At 31.7% G+C, this 18,856-nt stretch overlaps 2 protein-coding genes across 2 annotated transcripts in view; one reads left to right on the top strand and one right to left on the bottom strand.

Annotated features, from left to right (window-relative positions):
• sav (scaffold protein salvador) overlaps window positions 1-14,273 on the top strand; it is a 24,382-nt gene extending 10,109 nt beyond the window's left edge. The window contains exons 4-8 of the mRNA XM_072523678.1: window positions 1,137-1,407; window positions 1,463-1,643; window positions 3,178-3,362; window positions 11,462-11,594; window positions 14,053-14,273. Of these exons, the coding sequence (XP_072379779.1) occupies window positions 1,137-1,407; window positions 1,463-1,643; window positions 3,178-3,362; window positions 11,462-11,594; window positions 14,053-14,107 (825 nt within the window). The 3' untranslated portion in view covers window positions 14,108-14,273. The remainder of the gene's footprint in view (window positions 1-1,136; window positions 1,408-1,462; window positions 1,644-3,177; window positions 3,363-11,461; window positions 11,595-14,052) is intronic.
• Window positions 14,234-18,856, bottom strand: LOC140435018 (uncharacterized). Its single transcript, XM_072523679.1, has 2 exons — window positions 18,585-18,856; window positions 14,234-14,370 (listed from the first exon to the last, which is right to left on the bottom strand). Exons 1-2 carry the CDS (start codon window positions 18,805-18,807, stop codon window positions 14,246-14,248), a joined length of 348 nt encoding a protein of 115 aa, XP_072379780.1. The 5' UTR covers window positions 18,808-18,856; the 3' UTR covers window positions 14,234-14,245.

Below are 18,856 nucleotides of genomic sequence, written 5' to 3'. Positions count from 1 at the left end.
TACTAATTATAGAGTTTGCTTCAACACATTGTTTATTGTTATACCGCCGTTTTTGGGGAGCGCTAATATAGCGGAAACTAATGCACATTTTCCTGCATTTTGGAGGCGAAGAGATGGCTTGGGTACCGGCGAGTACCACACACACAGCCGCACGTTCAACTATTCACTTGAGACACACAATCACATCTGCGATAGCTTTGGCTTGAATTTGTATCTAAAAGTGTCGACCGGTTGGCGTCAGTTTAACCCAAAGCCCTTATAAGGTATTTAGGGCACAAATATCCTGCAGGCAAAAAGCACAGTCTGTCGCATAAGATCCAAGCCAATATTTGCGAGAACGAAAAATAAACTAAGATTAATATAAAATGTTGTTTTTACAACACTTACTTCACATTTTTACTAGTCTGATCATCTTCTCCAGAATTCCAAGTACTCTTAGGGCATGGTACAGATGCCTTCTTATCACAGAGTCGTAAACTTGTTTGAAATCTATAAAAAGGAAGTTTAGCTTTAACTGTTACTCGTACGTACTGCTCTGAATCATTTTTAACACGAATATTTTATCTGTGGTGGATCTGCCTTTTTTGAATCTTTCCTGGTATTCACCACCCTGCTCATTTCTGGAAGTATGGGTAGTAGTAAGACCCTGCTGGTCATAAGAATTAGACTGGAAAGTGCCTTTCCAGTCTACTTCTTATGAATGCTGTTGTTATGTGTTATGTTGTACTTATTGCCTATCCTTTTTAATTTTTCTGATAAGACCTTTACATATAGTATTAATGTCATCTTTAAATCCACCTTCTTATAAGTGTTTCTGGATTGCTTATGGTGTTTTGTTCTTTCCTTTCTTCAATTTAGTTATATTCCTTGTTTACAAATGACAATGGGTAATAATTTTTTGTAAACCTTTGTTTGCAGGTTTTTTCTTCTTGAAATGTATTTTCATTATAGCGGGTGTTTTCAGCTCATATAATGATTTGTTAATTCCCTTTTTGATATTTTATGTTCTGGTTTGAGTGGTAATTTATTTAATAATGTTTAAGTGTACACAATTTTAACATAAAATATAAATAAAGCGATAGCAAAGAAGTAAATAGAGTTTTTAAGTTAAAAAATATATTTTTTCTAATTTTCAGAATAATGCTAACTATGTGGAAATAGACCAGATATATCCTTTGAGTCATGATAGTAATAATTACCAGGATTCTCGGTATAATAGAACAAATTCTCCTATTTATCAAAATACAAATAAAAATTCAGTAATAAATGACACAAATTTAGACTCGACACCTATATATAGCAACACCAATTTTAAATCTTTTGGAAATTCAACTCAGAGTATTCCATATACTGAATCATTTCCTCACCATTCAAGACACAGCATTAATAGATCTGAAAATACCCAGGGTAGGTTTTATTTTTGATTTTTGTGCAACAGTGCTAACATATGTTACAATTTTAGAACAGTCTGAGGAATTACCACTACCTCCAGGATGGTCAGTCGATTACACCCTAAGAGGAAGAAAGTATTACATAGATCATAACACTAAAACTACTCATTGGTCACATCCGTTAGAAAGGGAAGGGTTGCCAACTGGTTGGCAATGTATTCAGTCGCCTGTTTATGGAATTTACTATGTAAAGTTAGTATTAGAAGTTTTCGTTTTAGCTTATGACGGGATAATTCCCACCGGTTTTCTGTATTCCATAGTTTAAAAAAACTTCAGTAAAAAAATAATTATTATTTATTTCTCCTTCTTCCCTTCTCTTCTTCTCTAATTCTTTTAATTTCTTCAAAAAGTTTCATTGAAATCAATCCTACTGAAAAACGTTGGTAGGTTTATTGCTTGATTGCCTTATTTTTAACTTGAATTTTGATTTACATTTAAACTGTTTTATCTTAGTTCAAACTGTTTTGTGAATTAGCTATGTTATGTAAATTTCACCCTTAAAGTGATTACAAATTTATTTCTGAATTTAAACACAAGCAGCAATCTGTGTATTTCATGACCATTCCAATGGTTATGCAATGGTGAATGGTCCGATAAGTACTTATCCTATAAAAGAAAACCTTTTTTAAAACCCTCTGAAAAATACGTCTGCAAAGGAGCCCTCCGTGGAGGCGATGCTATCCTCATTTGACTTAAGTTTTTGCTCGGCGAGTGACTTTTTTAAGTTTGGAAACAAGAAGAAATAGCACGGCCCAAATCTGGAAAATACGGTTGATGAAGTAGCAGCTCGTAGCCCAATTTGGCCTTGGCGACGACGGAGGTGTGAGCCGGTGCGGTGAGTTGTCATGGAAGAGCACTTTTTTCTACGCCAAATGTAGCCTTTTTTTGTAATTCGGCGTAGTAGAGCTATGTGACCGTTTTGCTCCTCTCCAGGTAGTCGATGTAGATCACACCCAGTAAAAGATGGATATCGCCTTCCGGCCTATAGGAGAGCCTTCGCCTTCTTTGGAGCACGTTCACCGAGTGAAGTCTACTATTTCGACTATTCCTTGGTCTCTGGTGCGTACCAGTGGATCCATGTTTCTTCGGAGTTTACGAAACGATGCAGAAACTCCTTCGAATTGCGCTTAAATAGCGTTAAACAATGCTCTGAAGTGGTCTTACGTTTGCGCTTGTCCTGAGAAAAAATGCGGCATCCTTCGCTCCGACAGTTTTCTCAGGCCCAAAATCTCATGCAGGATATGATCCACGCGGTAATTTGTAGATGCCTACAGTTTCGTCTACCTCGCGCACCTTCAATCGGCGGTCTGCTAATACGAGATCGTGTATTTTTGTCATATTAGCCTCCGTGGTAGCTCCAAGCGATCTTTGATTTCGCTGCGCCATATCCATTTAAAGGACAAGAATCGAATCACCGCCAGATATTGCTCGTTTTCCTATTTTTTTTTACCGCAGACACGCCTACTTCCACGCGGGATTAAATCAAAACTAAGATTTGGCTGAAATTTTAATATAGGCCGCCTACAAGAATGTACCACACGGTAGTAAATTTCTCTTCCGATAGTGGCCCCATCGGCCAGTGAGGCTAAGTACTTGTCGGACCGCCCTCGTATGTTAAATTTATTTCTTTTGTGTTGTAAGAACCATTATTAAAAAAAATATTCATACAACCGAGAGAGTTAAGATCCAAACTAGTATTAGGTATTATTATATTTATTATTTTTAGTCACATCACTCGTAGAGCTCAATATGAACATCCATGTTTAGTGCCTTGTTTTAATTATCAATCGGAATCGTATCAGAGGTACGTACCACCGAGACCTACACATTACCAAACGCACAGTGTCTTAGTTCCTGCCAATCCGTATTTACTTGAAGAAATTCCTCATTGGTTAAACGTCTATTTCAAAAGTAAGTGTTTTTCTTAATTTATCTAAATAATCTACACGTATTTCATTTAATTCTATTATTTTTAACATCCATATAAATTTACCAGATAACAAAGGCCAAAAATCTGTATTTATGGAAAACATATAGTGAAAACACTCTTAACTATTGCGGGTGCACGGGAACAAGGATCCTGAATAGCAAAGGTAGACATTTTGTATATAGATCCATCGAAAACAATCGTAATTAGGGTAGGCTGTGAAATTACTCAACAAAATAGATGACGGCAGTTAGTCACCACCAATTTTCTCTGAATGGAATAACTTGATATTGTCAATGTAAAGTAAAGATCATCAAGTCTAGCTGTATAAGATTAGAGAGTTTGTATGTGACAATTATTAGGGCATACAAGCTTTCTCTTTGGTACCAATAGACCAGAGAAATTAGCAAAAAAAGTCTTTTACGTGAGACTCTTTAATACAGGTATCTAACGACTTCTTTTTTAACGATTTTTTTTATCCTTTATTGATTTATTGGCTTTGATATAAAATTTTCATTCATGCAATAAATCTATTAGTCCAGTTTGTGTGACCGCTCCCCTAAATCAAAAATATCTCTTAAGTAAATCTGAAGGATGCTGGGCAGTTGATAGTTGATAGTTTTCGAGTTAAAAGCGATTTAATACCGGAAAATGCGAAAATGCGCATTTTCGAGGCTTTAAAACTCATGCGTAAATTATTATCTATGAGGTTGCCAAAGCTAGAGCAACCTCAAAAAGTTTTTCGAAGCAAAATAGGTGATTTTTGGCATTTGTTAAATTATTACAGCAAATAGAAGATCAAATAAGGACAAAAAACTTAGAAGAAGAAAAAGACATTAACCATCTAAGGGCAAATATATGAGATATAGTGTTACAGAAATCGGTTAAAATATTGGGCAAAACCAAGTCAGAAAAAAGAAATCATTGGTTTGATCATGAATGCGAAGTTGTCACAAATAGAAAGAACGCAGCATATCAAAAAACCATCGACGCAGGTTGGACACAGAGAAAAAAAGAATAGTATAGACGTCTTAGAAGAGAGGAAAAACGTATCCATCGACTTATGAAGATGAGATACACTCTCAATGAGATACATAGTTTATTCGATAAAAATGAAACGAGGAAATACTACAAATCCTTAAATAATAGCCGTCGAGAATTTAAACCACGATTAAAAATTTGTAAAGACCTTAACGGTGAAATTAATTCTACATGATAAAAACTCAGTTCTTAACAGATGGGCACAACATTTCAGCAAACATCTAAATATAAACGATTTGAAGGAGGTTACAACATAGAAAATCAACAAAATCTACAACGTCAACTACACAGTGAAGACGCAACAAGAGAAGAAGTGTCGAATGCTAACCTAAAACTGAAAGAAAATAAAGCCCCAGGAATCGATGAAATCTGTTCGGAAATTTATAAAAAATGTGGTGATCAACTTTTTGCAGCAATCCGTAAACTAATAGTATTTATATGGCAGAATGAATTGGTACCAGAAGAGTGGCTAAAGGGAATAATATGTCCCTTGCATAAAAAGGGTGATCAACTGGAGTGTAAGAACTATAGACGTATTACTCTGTTAGCATCTGCTTATAAAATCTTCGTTAATGTATTGTTTGAAAGACTTGAACATTTTACAAAGGATATTATTGGTCAATATCAATGCGGATTTACTGCTGGAAACACATCAAATTTAAGCATATAGGCAGATTCTAGAAAAGTCACTAGAATATAATATAATACACACCATCTCCTCGTCGACTGCAAAGCAGCCTATGACAGTGTAAAAAGAACTGCATTATAATAATGCAATGATAGACTTTGGGATCCCACCTAAGTTAGTTAAGTTGACCCAACTAACAATGCAAAACGTAAGCTAATGCGTTAGAATTGAAGGAGAAAAGTTGTTTGACATTAATAATGGTCTAAGACAGGGGGACACGCTGTCGTGTTTCCTCTTTAATATTGCCTTGAAAAAGGCAGTCGGACAATTAAATATTAGATGAATAGAACTATTTTTAATAGATCTACATTTCTAATAGATTTATAAGACCTACAGATTCTAAGGGTCAGAAGATGAAGGGAAGTTGCCAGGAATCGACAGAAGGGTCGACTTCTTTATGAGCAGGCCAAGATCCACAACGGATTGTCGAGCCACTTATGATAATTAAAAAATTATTTTATTAAATATTATTACTAAATTTTGAATTAGTAGAGGATCCGATATAAAAAAGACATTCACCGATCTGTTTAATAGATAAAAATTATTTGATATGTAATTTAGATAAGAAGATGTTGATGAAAATTGAACAAGACATCTTTGGACGATTTCTGGTAGTTACATATAAAAGAAAATTAATCTAGAACATTGCTTGACTTTTCTTGATGTAAAAAACTGAAGAAACTGATTTTACATGTTACCACGAAGAAGCGGATACGGAGATTGTTTTTCACGCTCACAAAATTGCACCAGGATCAAGGATTTTAATTAGAGCTTCGGTTACTGATGTTTTGGTGATTTTACTGCGAAATATGCACATTTCACAATCCACAATTTGGCTAGCCTCTTCAGCCACTAAATAGTTACATAACCAACACCTTGATTGCATCAAGTGCATCGATTTGGCTCTGAAGGATGCCAAAGTTTACCTGCTTTCCACGCGTATGGTTGCGATTACATAGCAGCATTTTATAATAAAAGAAAAAATTAGACCATTCAAAATATTTTCTCAGAATGAAAGGCATCAAACCGTTTTTACAACGTTAACTGATGAAGCCGACATTCATTGATAACAAAATGAATGCTCTTCAACAGGTTACCGCGAAAATGTATGGCTTAAGTAACTGCAACAGTGCAAATGATACAAGAAATCGCATTTTTATGAAAACTTATGCTGCGAAACAAGACAACGAACAATTTATAAAAAAATTAACAGTGATTACTTTAACACTATATCACCATGCTGGAAATCTTTACAACAAAAAATTTTAAGATATTTCCATGTTGTTTTAATGCAACTGAGTCGGAATGTACAAAACTCCAGCCTGAAAACTGTGTTTGGCATTTAGATGATTATTTAAAACCAACAGGATTTTTTGAGGACCAAACGTCTTTGAAAGTGCAAGACATTCTCAAAATGACGGAAGATGATGGCGAATGTATCGAAGCACAGCCACCTAAAGCTTACAAGCCGTGAAGTGAGAAAATTGGCAACGTTGGAGTAGTCCGATAGTGGTCCGATAGCCCTGTGTTTACTTGGAGAGATTATGCTAATTTTGTTTGTATTTCTTGTATTATTGGTAAATTATTCGATTAAAAAAAAGGTATGTATTTTTTACGTATATTGTAATAATTGTATGAAGCCTTTAGATATATATATTATTCAGACAAATAATACGTACAAACTGTTAAATTCACAAATTCAGACACTGCTTTAGTAATTACAAACCCCAAGTCGATGTTAATTTATTGGTACAGGGAATAGTAATATGATATTATAACATATTTTTTTAATTACAGATGCCGAGACACTGCAGTGTACCAAATTGCAAATCAAATTATGCAACTACTTTAAAGTATGAAAAGGCCCAAAGTACATTCTCTTTTCCCAAAAACGATCACCTTCGTACTCAGTGGGTTAGATCTATTAACCGTGAAGATTTCACAGTAACTTCTAGTTCGGTAGTATGTAAAAAACATTTTGATGCAACGGATATTATTGAAAGTGAGTCATTCATTGATAAAAATGGTACGGTCCTTCAACGAAATTTGGTTTTTCCCAAGTTGAAAGAGAATGCGATACCAAGAATTTTTGAAAACCAACCGTCATATTTATCTAGCCCAAAACCACCAACAAGAAAAAATCCTGAAACTAGACGAGCAGAAATAAGTCTCCGGGAAGAAAATAATATAAAAGAACTCGAAAACAAAGACCTTATCGTGGATTTCAAGAAATTTTTACAAAGTGTTAGTGAGAGGTTTGAGTTAAAAAACTGGCAAATAAAAGTTGTAGAAGAAAGGATTTGTTTTTATTTATTAAATATTGACAATCAGTGCAGTGATGAGTGTATAAAAGTTATTTCAAACATTAACATTACGAAGGAATTACTTGTATACTTTTTCCATTGTCAATTTGCCAAGCGTCGGCTTTTGAGGTTCTTTGATGTCGATGCCGACCATTGGCGTGGAAATTAAGAAAAGGGATCAGTTATCAAACGCATATTTCAAGAAAAATCATATAATTTTTATTAATTTTTACATAATTATATTCAGGAAAATTTCTCAATTTTTGGGCAGAAATTGTTTAAACAATTTTTTAAACAAATTCAAAATATCACCTTTTGTGCTCCAAAAAATATTTTTTAGGTTTTTGGGTGACTCTAAATAAGATCTATGTCATTTTTCTCAAAAGTTAATAGTTTTGGAGATATAAGCGATTTAAAATCCGAAAAATGCGATACCTAATATGCATTTTCGAGGCTTGAAAAATATGTAAATGAGTATTTTTGAGATTCAAGAGTATCTAAACTAAAGTATCAACATTGATTTTGGTGAGAAATCGGAGCAATATTTTCCGTAGCAGAAAAAGGTGATCTTTTGAATTTGAATTGTTTCCGGCAAAAATGTCCGGCACCCTTCAACCTTCGATTTGTTTAAACGGGGCATTTTTGAATAGGACTCTTCAAAGGACAGAATCAGTTTTTTTTTTTCAAATGGGAGCGGGCTCACAACACCGAATAAATAACAAATTAATTCTTTCAAATTAAAGCTTGTTAATTTTAGTGATTTATAAGAATATTGGCCTTATTATTTAGTTTTTACATAAACCATAATATTTTTTTACAGTTATCTGTAAATAATGGCTCATTCTGTCAGAAAATTTTAAAACATTGTCTATCCAGCAATTAAGATAGTCAACTGAAATTTAATTTTTAAACACGGCCTACTGTTAATGCACAAACAGGGTGAATCTTCAATATTTTGCTTCGAGTTAGAGATATCTGAAAAAGTTATTTGGAAAAGATGTTCCAAATATTATTTTAACCCCACATAACAAAGTTTTATGTCAAAATTCGCACTTTTACTTTTTTCATTAATTGAAGAGCCTATTTCCAGTGTCTTAAATCCAAAATTTCGATTTTTTAAATTTTCTTTTTTTAAACTTTATAGATTTCTTCAAGTCTAGAATAAAGTTATATGTACCAAAACAACTTCTTATTTACCATTTAAAAGTGCATATGAAAATTGTAAAATTGTATAATTTGTATGTTAAATTTGTATGAAAATCTGTAATTTCATGGATTTCATTATATGGATGTAAGACACTTTGGAAATAAGCTCTTCAATTGTAGTCAGGATTCTAAAACGGGCAGTTGGCTGTCCCGAGATGCATCTTTAGACAGCCAATTGTAGATTTAGGATCGAGATTACAAATAATACTGAAAAACTAAAATTACGAATTTTGTCATGAAATTTGGTATGTGCGTTTACAATAAGTGGAACAACTTTTCCAAATAAGTTTTTCCGATTTCTCTAACGCGAAGCAAAATATCGAAAATTTACCCTGTTTGTGGATTCGCAGTAAGCCGCGTTTAAAATTTAAATTTCAGATGACTATCTTAAAAAAATGTGCACTAACAACATGTATGACTGTGCAAAATGTCAAATCTGTATGTATGTTAGTAGCTGATATATAGAGTTGTCTTCATCTTAAATGCGACACACTGTATAATAATGAATACTAGTGTTCAAGATGCATCGCGATAGCTGTAAAGAAATTAATTAGAAGGACTGAAAAGAATCGTCAGTGTGCCTGTAAAATTGTAAACTGTTCGCTGAATAACGTCTTTTGCAGCAGTGTCAATCCTACCCAATTTTTTATTTGGTCGCTTTCGTTTTAAGGAATGATCTGTAACTGTGCCTAATTTAATAATTGTATATATCGTCTTATACCCGATTTTTTTAATACATGAATTCTCGAAACAATTGCATTATCAGCCATCCCAATATTTTCTTTTTTCAAACACTCATACATATTTAAAACTATTCTTTGGGATTGTACGTGCAAATCTTTATTTTTTAATTCAGAGCTGTCATTAACATAATTGTCATTATTTATTGATAACACAGAAGTTGATGCATCTTAAAAAATGCCATCCTAGAAAAATATAATATTACTTATAACTTATATTACCTATACCTTATAACCCCCGCCTCTGCAATAGGAAATATTTTAGGGTATCGCATAGCAGACAACAGGTGTTCATTAGAATTTATTGGTTTGCGCTTCGCGCTGTTGCCATAATGCAGGAGTTTAAAATTAGTGAATATAACCTTAATACCATTATTAATATATCTGCAATTTTTCATGTTTCCAGGTAAGGTATAAAATCAATGAAATTTGGAAAAAAATAATACAATTCTTGAAACCGTTTTTGAGAACTTGGATTCTTAAAAGTTGTCTGATTTCTTAAAAGTCGATCATTATATCTATAAAAGTATTACCGCTAAATTCACCAACAGGGCAACGTCGAACGTTCAAATTCTCTCCAGACTACAATGTTGCCAATATTCGAAAATTACTTAGAATATAAGTAATATATACAAAGTTCACGGTTGCTTTAATTCATTAGTGAAGAGTCCATGGAAATATTAGTACCTAGTTAATTAATTTATATATATATTTTTGAGAATAAGTTCATATTATTTTTTAAGAGTGTCGTTCGTTGACTAGCAATTGAATAATAACGAATAGAAAATAGAGAATATTTTTTAAATATAACCTTAGGAATTTTAGGAAATATGTCTGACAACCTTGATTTGAAAGGCGGTCTCTTTGATACCAGAATAAGACATGTTTATGTTGGAAAATTATTAGTGGATGTACTATATCTGTTTATGTGAAGGACATAAACAGATGTTTGTGGAACAGCTGTTAGAGAACTGTATTTTAAAATTTCTGTGATTTTCTCCAATACTTTGTTAAATAACTTCACAAAAAACAAGAATAATGAAATTATGACAAAGAAACTAACTAAAAGTTTATCTAAAAAGCGCAAGCTTTTAACTTTAAAAAAATAAATACCTGGAATTTCAATTTCAACATTTTTTTAAGCCACTCTTAATAAATATAATATTCGCTCAAGGGATACTAGAATTCAATAAACTGCAAGTTGTTTACAAAAATATTAAAAGATTATTTTCTTTTTTTTTTTTAACATAAATTATGTAAATAATGTAAGCTGAATGCACTTGTATTACTTTTAAATTCTATTAATATTACACCTCATTGTACTCAATGTTTTGCAGTTTTAATAGATGTGATATATATGTACCTTATCAGACTATTTTGTACGATTTTTTTACTTAATTCTAACTTTATAGCGAATATTATGATGTTCCTCTTTTATTTATTATTTTGTTGGGCTCTTTACAGTCGGACTACTTCTAACAGCTGATGCGGCGTTGCCATTTTTATTTCACGGCTTGTAAGCTTTAGGTGGCTGTGATCGAAGGCAACAATGAAAATTTTAATTTCGATGAATCAGAAGTAGAATAAAAATCACTAATTCGAATTAATGTTTTACAAATGTATTATTTATATTTATGGTTTAGAATAATAAAATGTTTGTACTGAATCAAATATTTGAATTTTTTAATTATTAATTAATTATTGTCTGGACAAAATTATATCGGGAACCCCTTGTTTTTATATTTTTAACATACTAAATGTTTTTTATATTTTTAACATAGTAAATTAAATATCAAATAATTTTTATCCAACAGATCGGTAAAGGTCTTTCTTATATCGGATCTTAAAAGTATAAAATTACGTTTAATCTTTTGCATATTTTTTTATTACATATTTTTACCACCACATCTATCAAAAGTAGTTATTAGATACCTGTATCAAAGAATATCTTGGGAAAATCATTACTTGCCTGGTATACTATTCGTGTCGAGTAATATTTTTTGTAGTTTCTTAAAAAAAATTTACGTTGGCCCTTATAATTTGAATCCAGTTTTTATTTTTAAAGTGCTCGTTAATCATTTTCTAAATAATGCGTATTCTTTCAGCGAGTCCTGATTTGGATCACAAATTACGATGGGATATGTTCCGATTGTCAGAATTGGAATGTTACAGTGCAATGTTGACAAGATTGTATAAACAAGAATTGCAGAGTATTGTTATGAGATATGAATCTTATAGGTAAGTAAAAATTATAACATGGTCCTATCATACTAAACTGGATGTTTGATATTTACCAATATAAACGTCACCCTATTGCTGATGTTGAACATAGGCGTCTACATATATAGGCACATAGCGTCAGTTTGTTCTTATTCATTTCAAATCATCTGTGCAGCCTTTAGTTAGTCTTCTTCTACCACTTTTGCCAGTTCTCAGTCACCATTCTTTAATAGTACAATATTATCGACCTTAAGTTTACTATAGGATTACAATCGTTTTGAACGATGCTATTGTTTTGAATGTCAAATAAAGTACAAAAATTCAAGCTTCACAATGTCAAGTGCCTTCTAGTAGTGAATGAAAATTAGTTGTGTAGTAGTTGTAGTGTTTCCATGATTGGTAGAAGTCTAATTTTTTTTCAAGGTTTTTTACAGATGTAGATACCTTTGTAGGGTTAGCCATTATTGGTTCTAAACGTGATTAACATATGTAACTTTGTCTAAAATAGACGCAGGATTGATGGCTGTATGCATGATGAATTTTTCTTAACAAAGAGAAATCGTGTCGAAGCTATAGAAATGTGCACATCATATTAAGATTTCTATCACACCTTATTAAAAGGCAGATGCTGAAAAAAGAAAATAGTAAAGAAACTAAGAAAGAAACTCTTGTTACCACAATGACAATTAAGCCCTAAAGAGTTAAATGGGAGTTATATCGATTGAATATTGCTTTGAAAAATGTTTGGATATTTTCTGCACTTTGTGAACGATTTGGTTTGACATTATCGTTTTGGAGAATGAAATTTTCTTCAATTTTTCGCAATAACTGAATAATTCGTTCAATAATGTTATAAAGTATCAGTCATTATTCACTAAATAAAAGATCTGACTTTAGAGGAAACATCTTATCTGATAAAAGCAGGCCCCTTTCCATCTACATAGCTCTGTATGCCAAACCAAGGCTCGCCTGAAAAAATTAATTGAGTCATTATGTTACAGTCCGTTTGTCGTGGTCTAAGCCCAGTATCTAGGGTATTTGTATCTCGAGGTTAAAGTTCCTCTTATTCTTAGATTTGAAGAATATAATCTTATGTTACTTAACAGAACTATCTGCCTATATGTTTACAAAAAATGATTCCTTAACAAACATACTAAAATTATTGTAAATTTTTCGTGATTAATTTCAAAATATTTTTCATTTGGCGCCGAAATGATGACTGTTAATACATTTCAATATATATATATATATATATATATATATATATATATATATATATATATATATATATATATATATATATATATATATATCACACAAAAAGGCGTTTGATACCGTTAAATGCAGGGCCATTGCCATCCGCTTCTCCTCAGAGCAACATATATGCAGAAATTCTGGATAGACAATAAATTCTCTCCTGTCATAAAAGTATAATTATAAAAATAATTATATAGGACGTTAAAACGTCATCTAATAACATAATTAGTAGAAATCCTAAGATTTCTTGCTTGGCGAAACTAAAATTCAAATATTTGTCTACTGTGCTTTTTACAATATAAGGCAGACATATTGATGAATTTACTGACAAGGGGAATTTTCCATTTGCATTCCACGACCTGTCATTCATCACGGCAAATATCCTTCGCGAATTAGTTTCTAATACTCTGAACATGAGTAAATAAATAAGCAGAAAACGTTTGAGATTTAATTTCAATCCACTGTATTTCACTCCAGTCGTCCCTATCCACCACCTTCCTCTGCCAAGCAAAAATTCTGATATTTCCCATGCCTTCATCGATGTACTTGGTTTTGTCTTCCTTGGTGACTAGACTGACCTATTTCTCCGACGTTTTCAATTCTAGGAAATATCGCTCAACATCTCAATTGCTACAACCTATTATGTCAATGTCATCAGCGTATGCTAAGATTTGTGTCAATCTATTGTAAATAGTACTGTCATCTCTAATGCGTGTGTCTCGGACTGCCTTTTCCACAGCAACGTTAAATTGGAGGCAAGCCAGGGCATCCCCTTGTCTGTTAATCGGATAAGTTTTGCTGGTATACCAAACTCACACATTAATTGGTTTAGTACCGTTTTCTTGACACTGTCATATGCGGCGTTGAAGTTGAAGAATAGGTGATGGGTTTCAATGTTAAACTATTTGAAATTTTTTATTTGTGCTCTTAGTCTCCAAATCAGAAGCCGTTTTTAGAATACAATTTGGAAAATTGAAATTGGGAACCAAAATGTTAAATAATCAAAATGTTTTGTGATTGTGGTTTATTCCAAATTACATAATTAATAAACATGGTTTCTTTACCACTTTTTGGATGGTTGCATTTTTTTAGCCTCTAGTTTTTAAGTCATTTGACTTACCTATGTAGGATGAAACTTAAGTACAGGTACTATTAAAAACATTTGTACATTTTATTTTTTAATAATTTATATTACTAATCTATATATACATGTTTCCAGGTCAGCCTTAATGATGGAAATGGAAAAGTTTGGCATTAATAGAAAAAATCGGTAGTATTGGAACGCTGTGATTGGGAAAGCTAGTGAAGTTCCTTATTGTACATTTTAAGTTTAAGTAAGAAATGTTCTATATTTTTAAAAGTTTGTAACTCGCTTTACAGAATCCAATTATTGTGATTATATTTTTAAATAATTAAATTTGAGAAGTATTTTCATTTTTCTCCACTGTTTCCTTTTCTTCTACTTTTTGAATGGAAAATCCTTTTATTCTATATACCTCTGCACCTTGAAGATTTAATGTTTTAATCCATTGATGGCCTACAAAAATATTGAAGAATTATAATCAACTAAATGATAAGATGGATGCATAAAGAATATTTAATTCTGTCTACTAAAACAGGTGATGAATGTGATGTTTAAGAAAGGTGGAAAGGCTTAAATATTAGAAAAACTTGGAAAAGGGAAGGAGGAATATTTTGCACTTGTGTTTCTATATTAAAACAATTTAAAAATTATTATTTACTATTTTTATTGAGAATTAACCACAAATTCAGTTTAAAACATGTTTATTTTGAAGACATTTTAATGGTCACTTTGGAAATCATTCTCTAATTATGAATTAGGGCTATTATAGTAAGTTCTGAGCTTTTGATTATAAAAAATTGTTTACCATAAACACAAATGCATGCATCAATAGAAAATGAACATATTATATACTGATTTCCAATCTTAATTAATATAATATTAGAAAAAGAGTAATATCAAAGCACAGCACTAAATACAAAGCCCAATGTTTCATTTTGTCCAAGTCCAAGCATTTTGAGGTGCTGCGTCGATGAGGTACTTAGGTAAATATTGGCCAGTACCATTTTTTGAAATGTATGCCAACATTTTAACTGAAAAGAATTATCCATATATTTTTGTTTATAGAAATATTGCTCTTTATTTCTTACCAAGATATCTTACTGTCCATGAGATCAGTTATTATACTGTATAGTCTAATGGTTGTAGTACTTGTACTGTCTTGCTAAAGTAAATTCATTTAACAGAAAAGTAGCGGTCAACAAATGCATGCACATAACACGCGAAACCCGATGTTTATATAATTGTACAGGGTTGTATTAAGATTCTAGCAGCCTATACCATCTGAATTTGAAATGAATTAATTTATAATTTTTAGGATTACTGTTAAAATAATAGTAATCAATGATTAATCTTTCAAAGAAGTATACTTAAATAATATTTTTGTAAACTGTCATTCACACATCATTAGTTAATTGTGGTATATATATAAATAATATTATCATTAATGATATAAAAAGAGACCTCTTCTTGTGTAAAAGTTCGGGAAAATACTTATACATAATTATAGGGTATATAGACTTATACATTTAACATTACATTAACATTAATAAATAAAATTTATTAAGTCGACGTGTCGATATCGATTTAACATTTATTTGTGTCAGCAGAAACGAATGTATATTTAGAAGAATTGTGACATCACTATTTTTGACTTGCCGGTTATGTCGAAGATGGTTCGAGATATCAAAATGCCGCTTTCAGATTTTGATTCAGGAGACAAAACTATATATGAATCCATCGATAGATCGTCCCCAAAGTATTGCATAGGCGACAACGCACAAACGAACATACTTTGCGGATGTAAAACGAAAGTTTTTCTTTGAAAATGATGAAAACAACTTTTTACTATTACATATAAGTAATATCAAATTACGAAAAATAAGTACTGGAAAAGTAGATAGGTACAATGAGTAAAATGGGTTACAGTTTTTCATTTTTAAAATATTCCATTTTGTTTATGTAATTTCAAATTATTTCGTATCTTTTATTTATCATTGCTACTCATTTCCACATCAAAAGCTAGATCCACCTTCAACCGGATGGGGGCCTTCTTCAAGAGCCACAACCTCTCTCTTGGTATAATAGTAAGAATGCTGCGATGCTACCTACGTCTTCTCTGTTCTTTTTATGGTGTTGAATCGTGGACCTTGAACGAAGATATGTGCAGAAAATTGGAAGCATTTGAGATGTGGCTATATCGGAGAATACTTAAAATCCTGTGGACTGACCGAGTCACCAATGAGGAGGTCCTCAGAAGAATGATGAAGAACCGAGAGGTACTGACCACCATCAAATCTCGAAAGTTACAGTACTTTGGACACATTATGCGAAATGAATCCACATCCGGACTGTATATAGTTTAAAAACTTGTGGAAGATGGAAAATCACATATTATGCAGTAGGATGTCCTTTTTTTGTTTTTTGTTGTTTTTGTCACATGTTCTTACAAGGTTAAGACCAAAAAGTCTTTATTTTGTAAGACCTTTTATTTACATACATATATAATGATCAACATATCACCTCACTACAATGATAGTGTCAAAAGAAAAAGATGAAGACAGACAGTACCCTGGATGTAAGCGGAAAACTTCTTATTGGCGATATCTATATTATTGTTTTTTAACAAAACAAACTCTTTGCTGGGCCTGAGGATGAGGCAAATATTGTAAGCCTCGAAACCGATCGCTTCTGTAAAACTTTGAAAGTAAATATTAGATTGTGAGTATTGACCTTTTTAATATATTTGTTCAATTATAGACTCACACTTGCAACCCTTCTATCATCATAATAATTATTATAATACAGTCAAAATAATATTAAATTTACTTACTTCAGTTGAGAGAAAACAGCAAACACCTTAAAAATGTTCACAGTTCTAAGTTTATTTAAATAACACTATAATTATAAACCAACACTATAAATATACCAACACACATATATAGAGCTATTAAAAGTAAAAATTATATTTATATAATTCAACAGACATAAATATGATTCGTAAGGATTACTGAATCCATATCTGTTAAAACTGCAAATTATGCGTCTTTGTTTAGAGGTGTAGATTGTCGTTACTTGTGAGTTTCTACTTGTTACTTTTGATACGCTTTTGTATATAATCAGTTACAGTATAAGTGTTTTTGTAACAAGTAGATACCTCTTCAGCATCTCTAGATACTTGGAATGAATATATCACGTGTCCCTAGTTTGTTTATTCTACTTTTCTGTTAGGCGAATATGGTATATCTCTTTTAGAATATCATTCTACATTTTTGACCAGCTGACCAAAACATGTGCTTGCGACTGTTCAAATTGTTTGTACCTACAGTTTGAATACTAGTTTCCTTATTCAATATTGAACAATACTCCCATCGTCCCCTCTCTTCCATCGTCTTCTTGGAAACAAGTTCTTACAGTACCCGTCAGCTCATACCATCACATTTTAGAGTACTTAACAAGTTTGTCCTGGTAAATAAATTATTAATGAAAAACTTGTATCTCGGAGATCCTTTGTCACTCAATTCTTCGATCATCTGATTAATTATTTAAAATATGTCAAATTGATTTGATCTTTTCTAACTTCCTTCACTTGAGAAATCTAATACAACACTGATGGGTATTCATCAACTCAGGTTCAGACAAGTTTAAATAAATTATTTATGCGATAAACCTAATGTTGGTTGATAATTTTATTATGTTAAATGATACCTTTACAGCTGGGTCCATATAGTGACTGTAGGCGCTAATGGGTTAAGCATAAATGAAAATATGATAAAAACTTTGAGATAAATTCAACCAAAAAATTACAGGAAAATAAAAACATTTATCAGAAATAGCAAATAAAATTGAAATGGATAACATTATAGAAATTAAACTTACAGTGAAGTAAGAAACTTAAGTGTAAAATGGTATGATTTAACAATTAAATAAAAAATGAAATGTTTCCAAATGAATTATAAGTTTTCATCAGAATATTTTCAGTCTTATAGGACCATCATCAGTGAAAACAGTTAGCACTTAAAACTAGCTATGTACTTACAAAGGTTTAATAACCTTTTGATTACATTTTAAATGTGTTGGCTCATATCTTCAGTAAGATTCAGATATGGTCCTCATTTCGAGTAGGGATCAGTTTGTTCCCTTTAGTTAAGTCTATTAACATTGACTTCATGAAATTTCATTTTTAACACATATAATATGTAATTAAAAGATTATTACACCTTTATTAAGTGGCTATTTTCAATTGCTTACTATGTTTGCACTGATGACAGTCTGACAAGACCAAAAATATTCTAATGAAATTGTAATTTGGACTGTTTGTAAATTTCATTTTTTGTTAAATATATACCATTTTACTGTAGAAGTAGAATAAAGTATAAGATATAGAAATTATTATAAGGATGGGAAGATATAGTACAAGAAAGAAATACTCGTTTTATAACAAGACAGAAATATTATTTCAAATAACTACTGAAACACGATAAACAAACTGTAATCAACATAAATAGTATACTATATTCCCAAGTGAATGCCACGCTTCTCTCTTAAAGAAGACAATAATTAGAATTACATAATATACTGATGTAAATATACAAGTGATATTAATGGATGTAAAGGTACACTTTGAGAAAAAGTGCAGGCACTAAAACGTTAATTATATTTTTACACACCTGGAGACATATTCATCTCTTCCTCCGTCTTTAGACCATAATAATTTGCCCAATCCGCTTTACCTTTGTATATCATATAACCTACAAAACCAAAAGCATTCCAAGCTATAACAGCGTACACTACAGATAATCTTTGTTTCCATAATGCTGCCCTACTTTCAGGAATTTCATGTGTATTCCTCCTAACAAATCTTCTTAACCAGTTAAATCTAAATAATGACATCTTGTTTACATTTGTCTAACCTAGTTTTCGTTTTAGGTTATATATATAA

Source organism: Diabrotica undecimpunctata, chromosome 2 (genome assembly GCF_040954645.1).
Source record: "Diabrotica undecimpunctata isolate CICGRU chromosome 2, icDiaUnde3, whole genome shotgun sequence".
Lineage (NCBI taxonomy): Eukaryota > Metazoa > Arthropoda > Insecta > Coleoptera > Chrysomelidae > Diabrotica > Diabrotica undecimpunctata.
Note: the sequence above shows the minus strand (reverse complement) of the source record. Positions and strands in the feature narration are given on the sequence as shown.

Bases quoted from the DNA above. Each gene is read 5' to 3' on its own strand.
- LOC140435018 (XM_072523679.1), bottom strand. From the start codon at position 18,807: ATGTCATTATTTAGATTTAACTGGTTAAGAAGATTTGTTAGGAGGAAT. The intron at 14,371-18,584 runs GTGTGTAAAAAT...ATATTTTTGTAG, and splicing joins AGAGATGAATATGTCTCCAG to GCCATCAATGGATTAAAACA.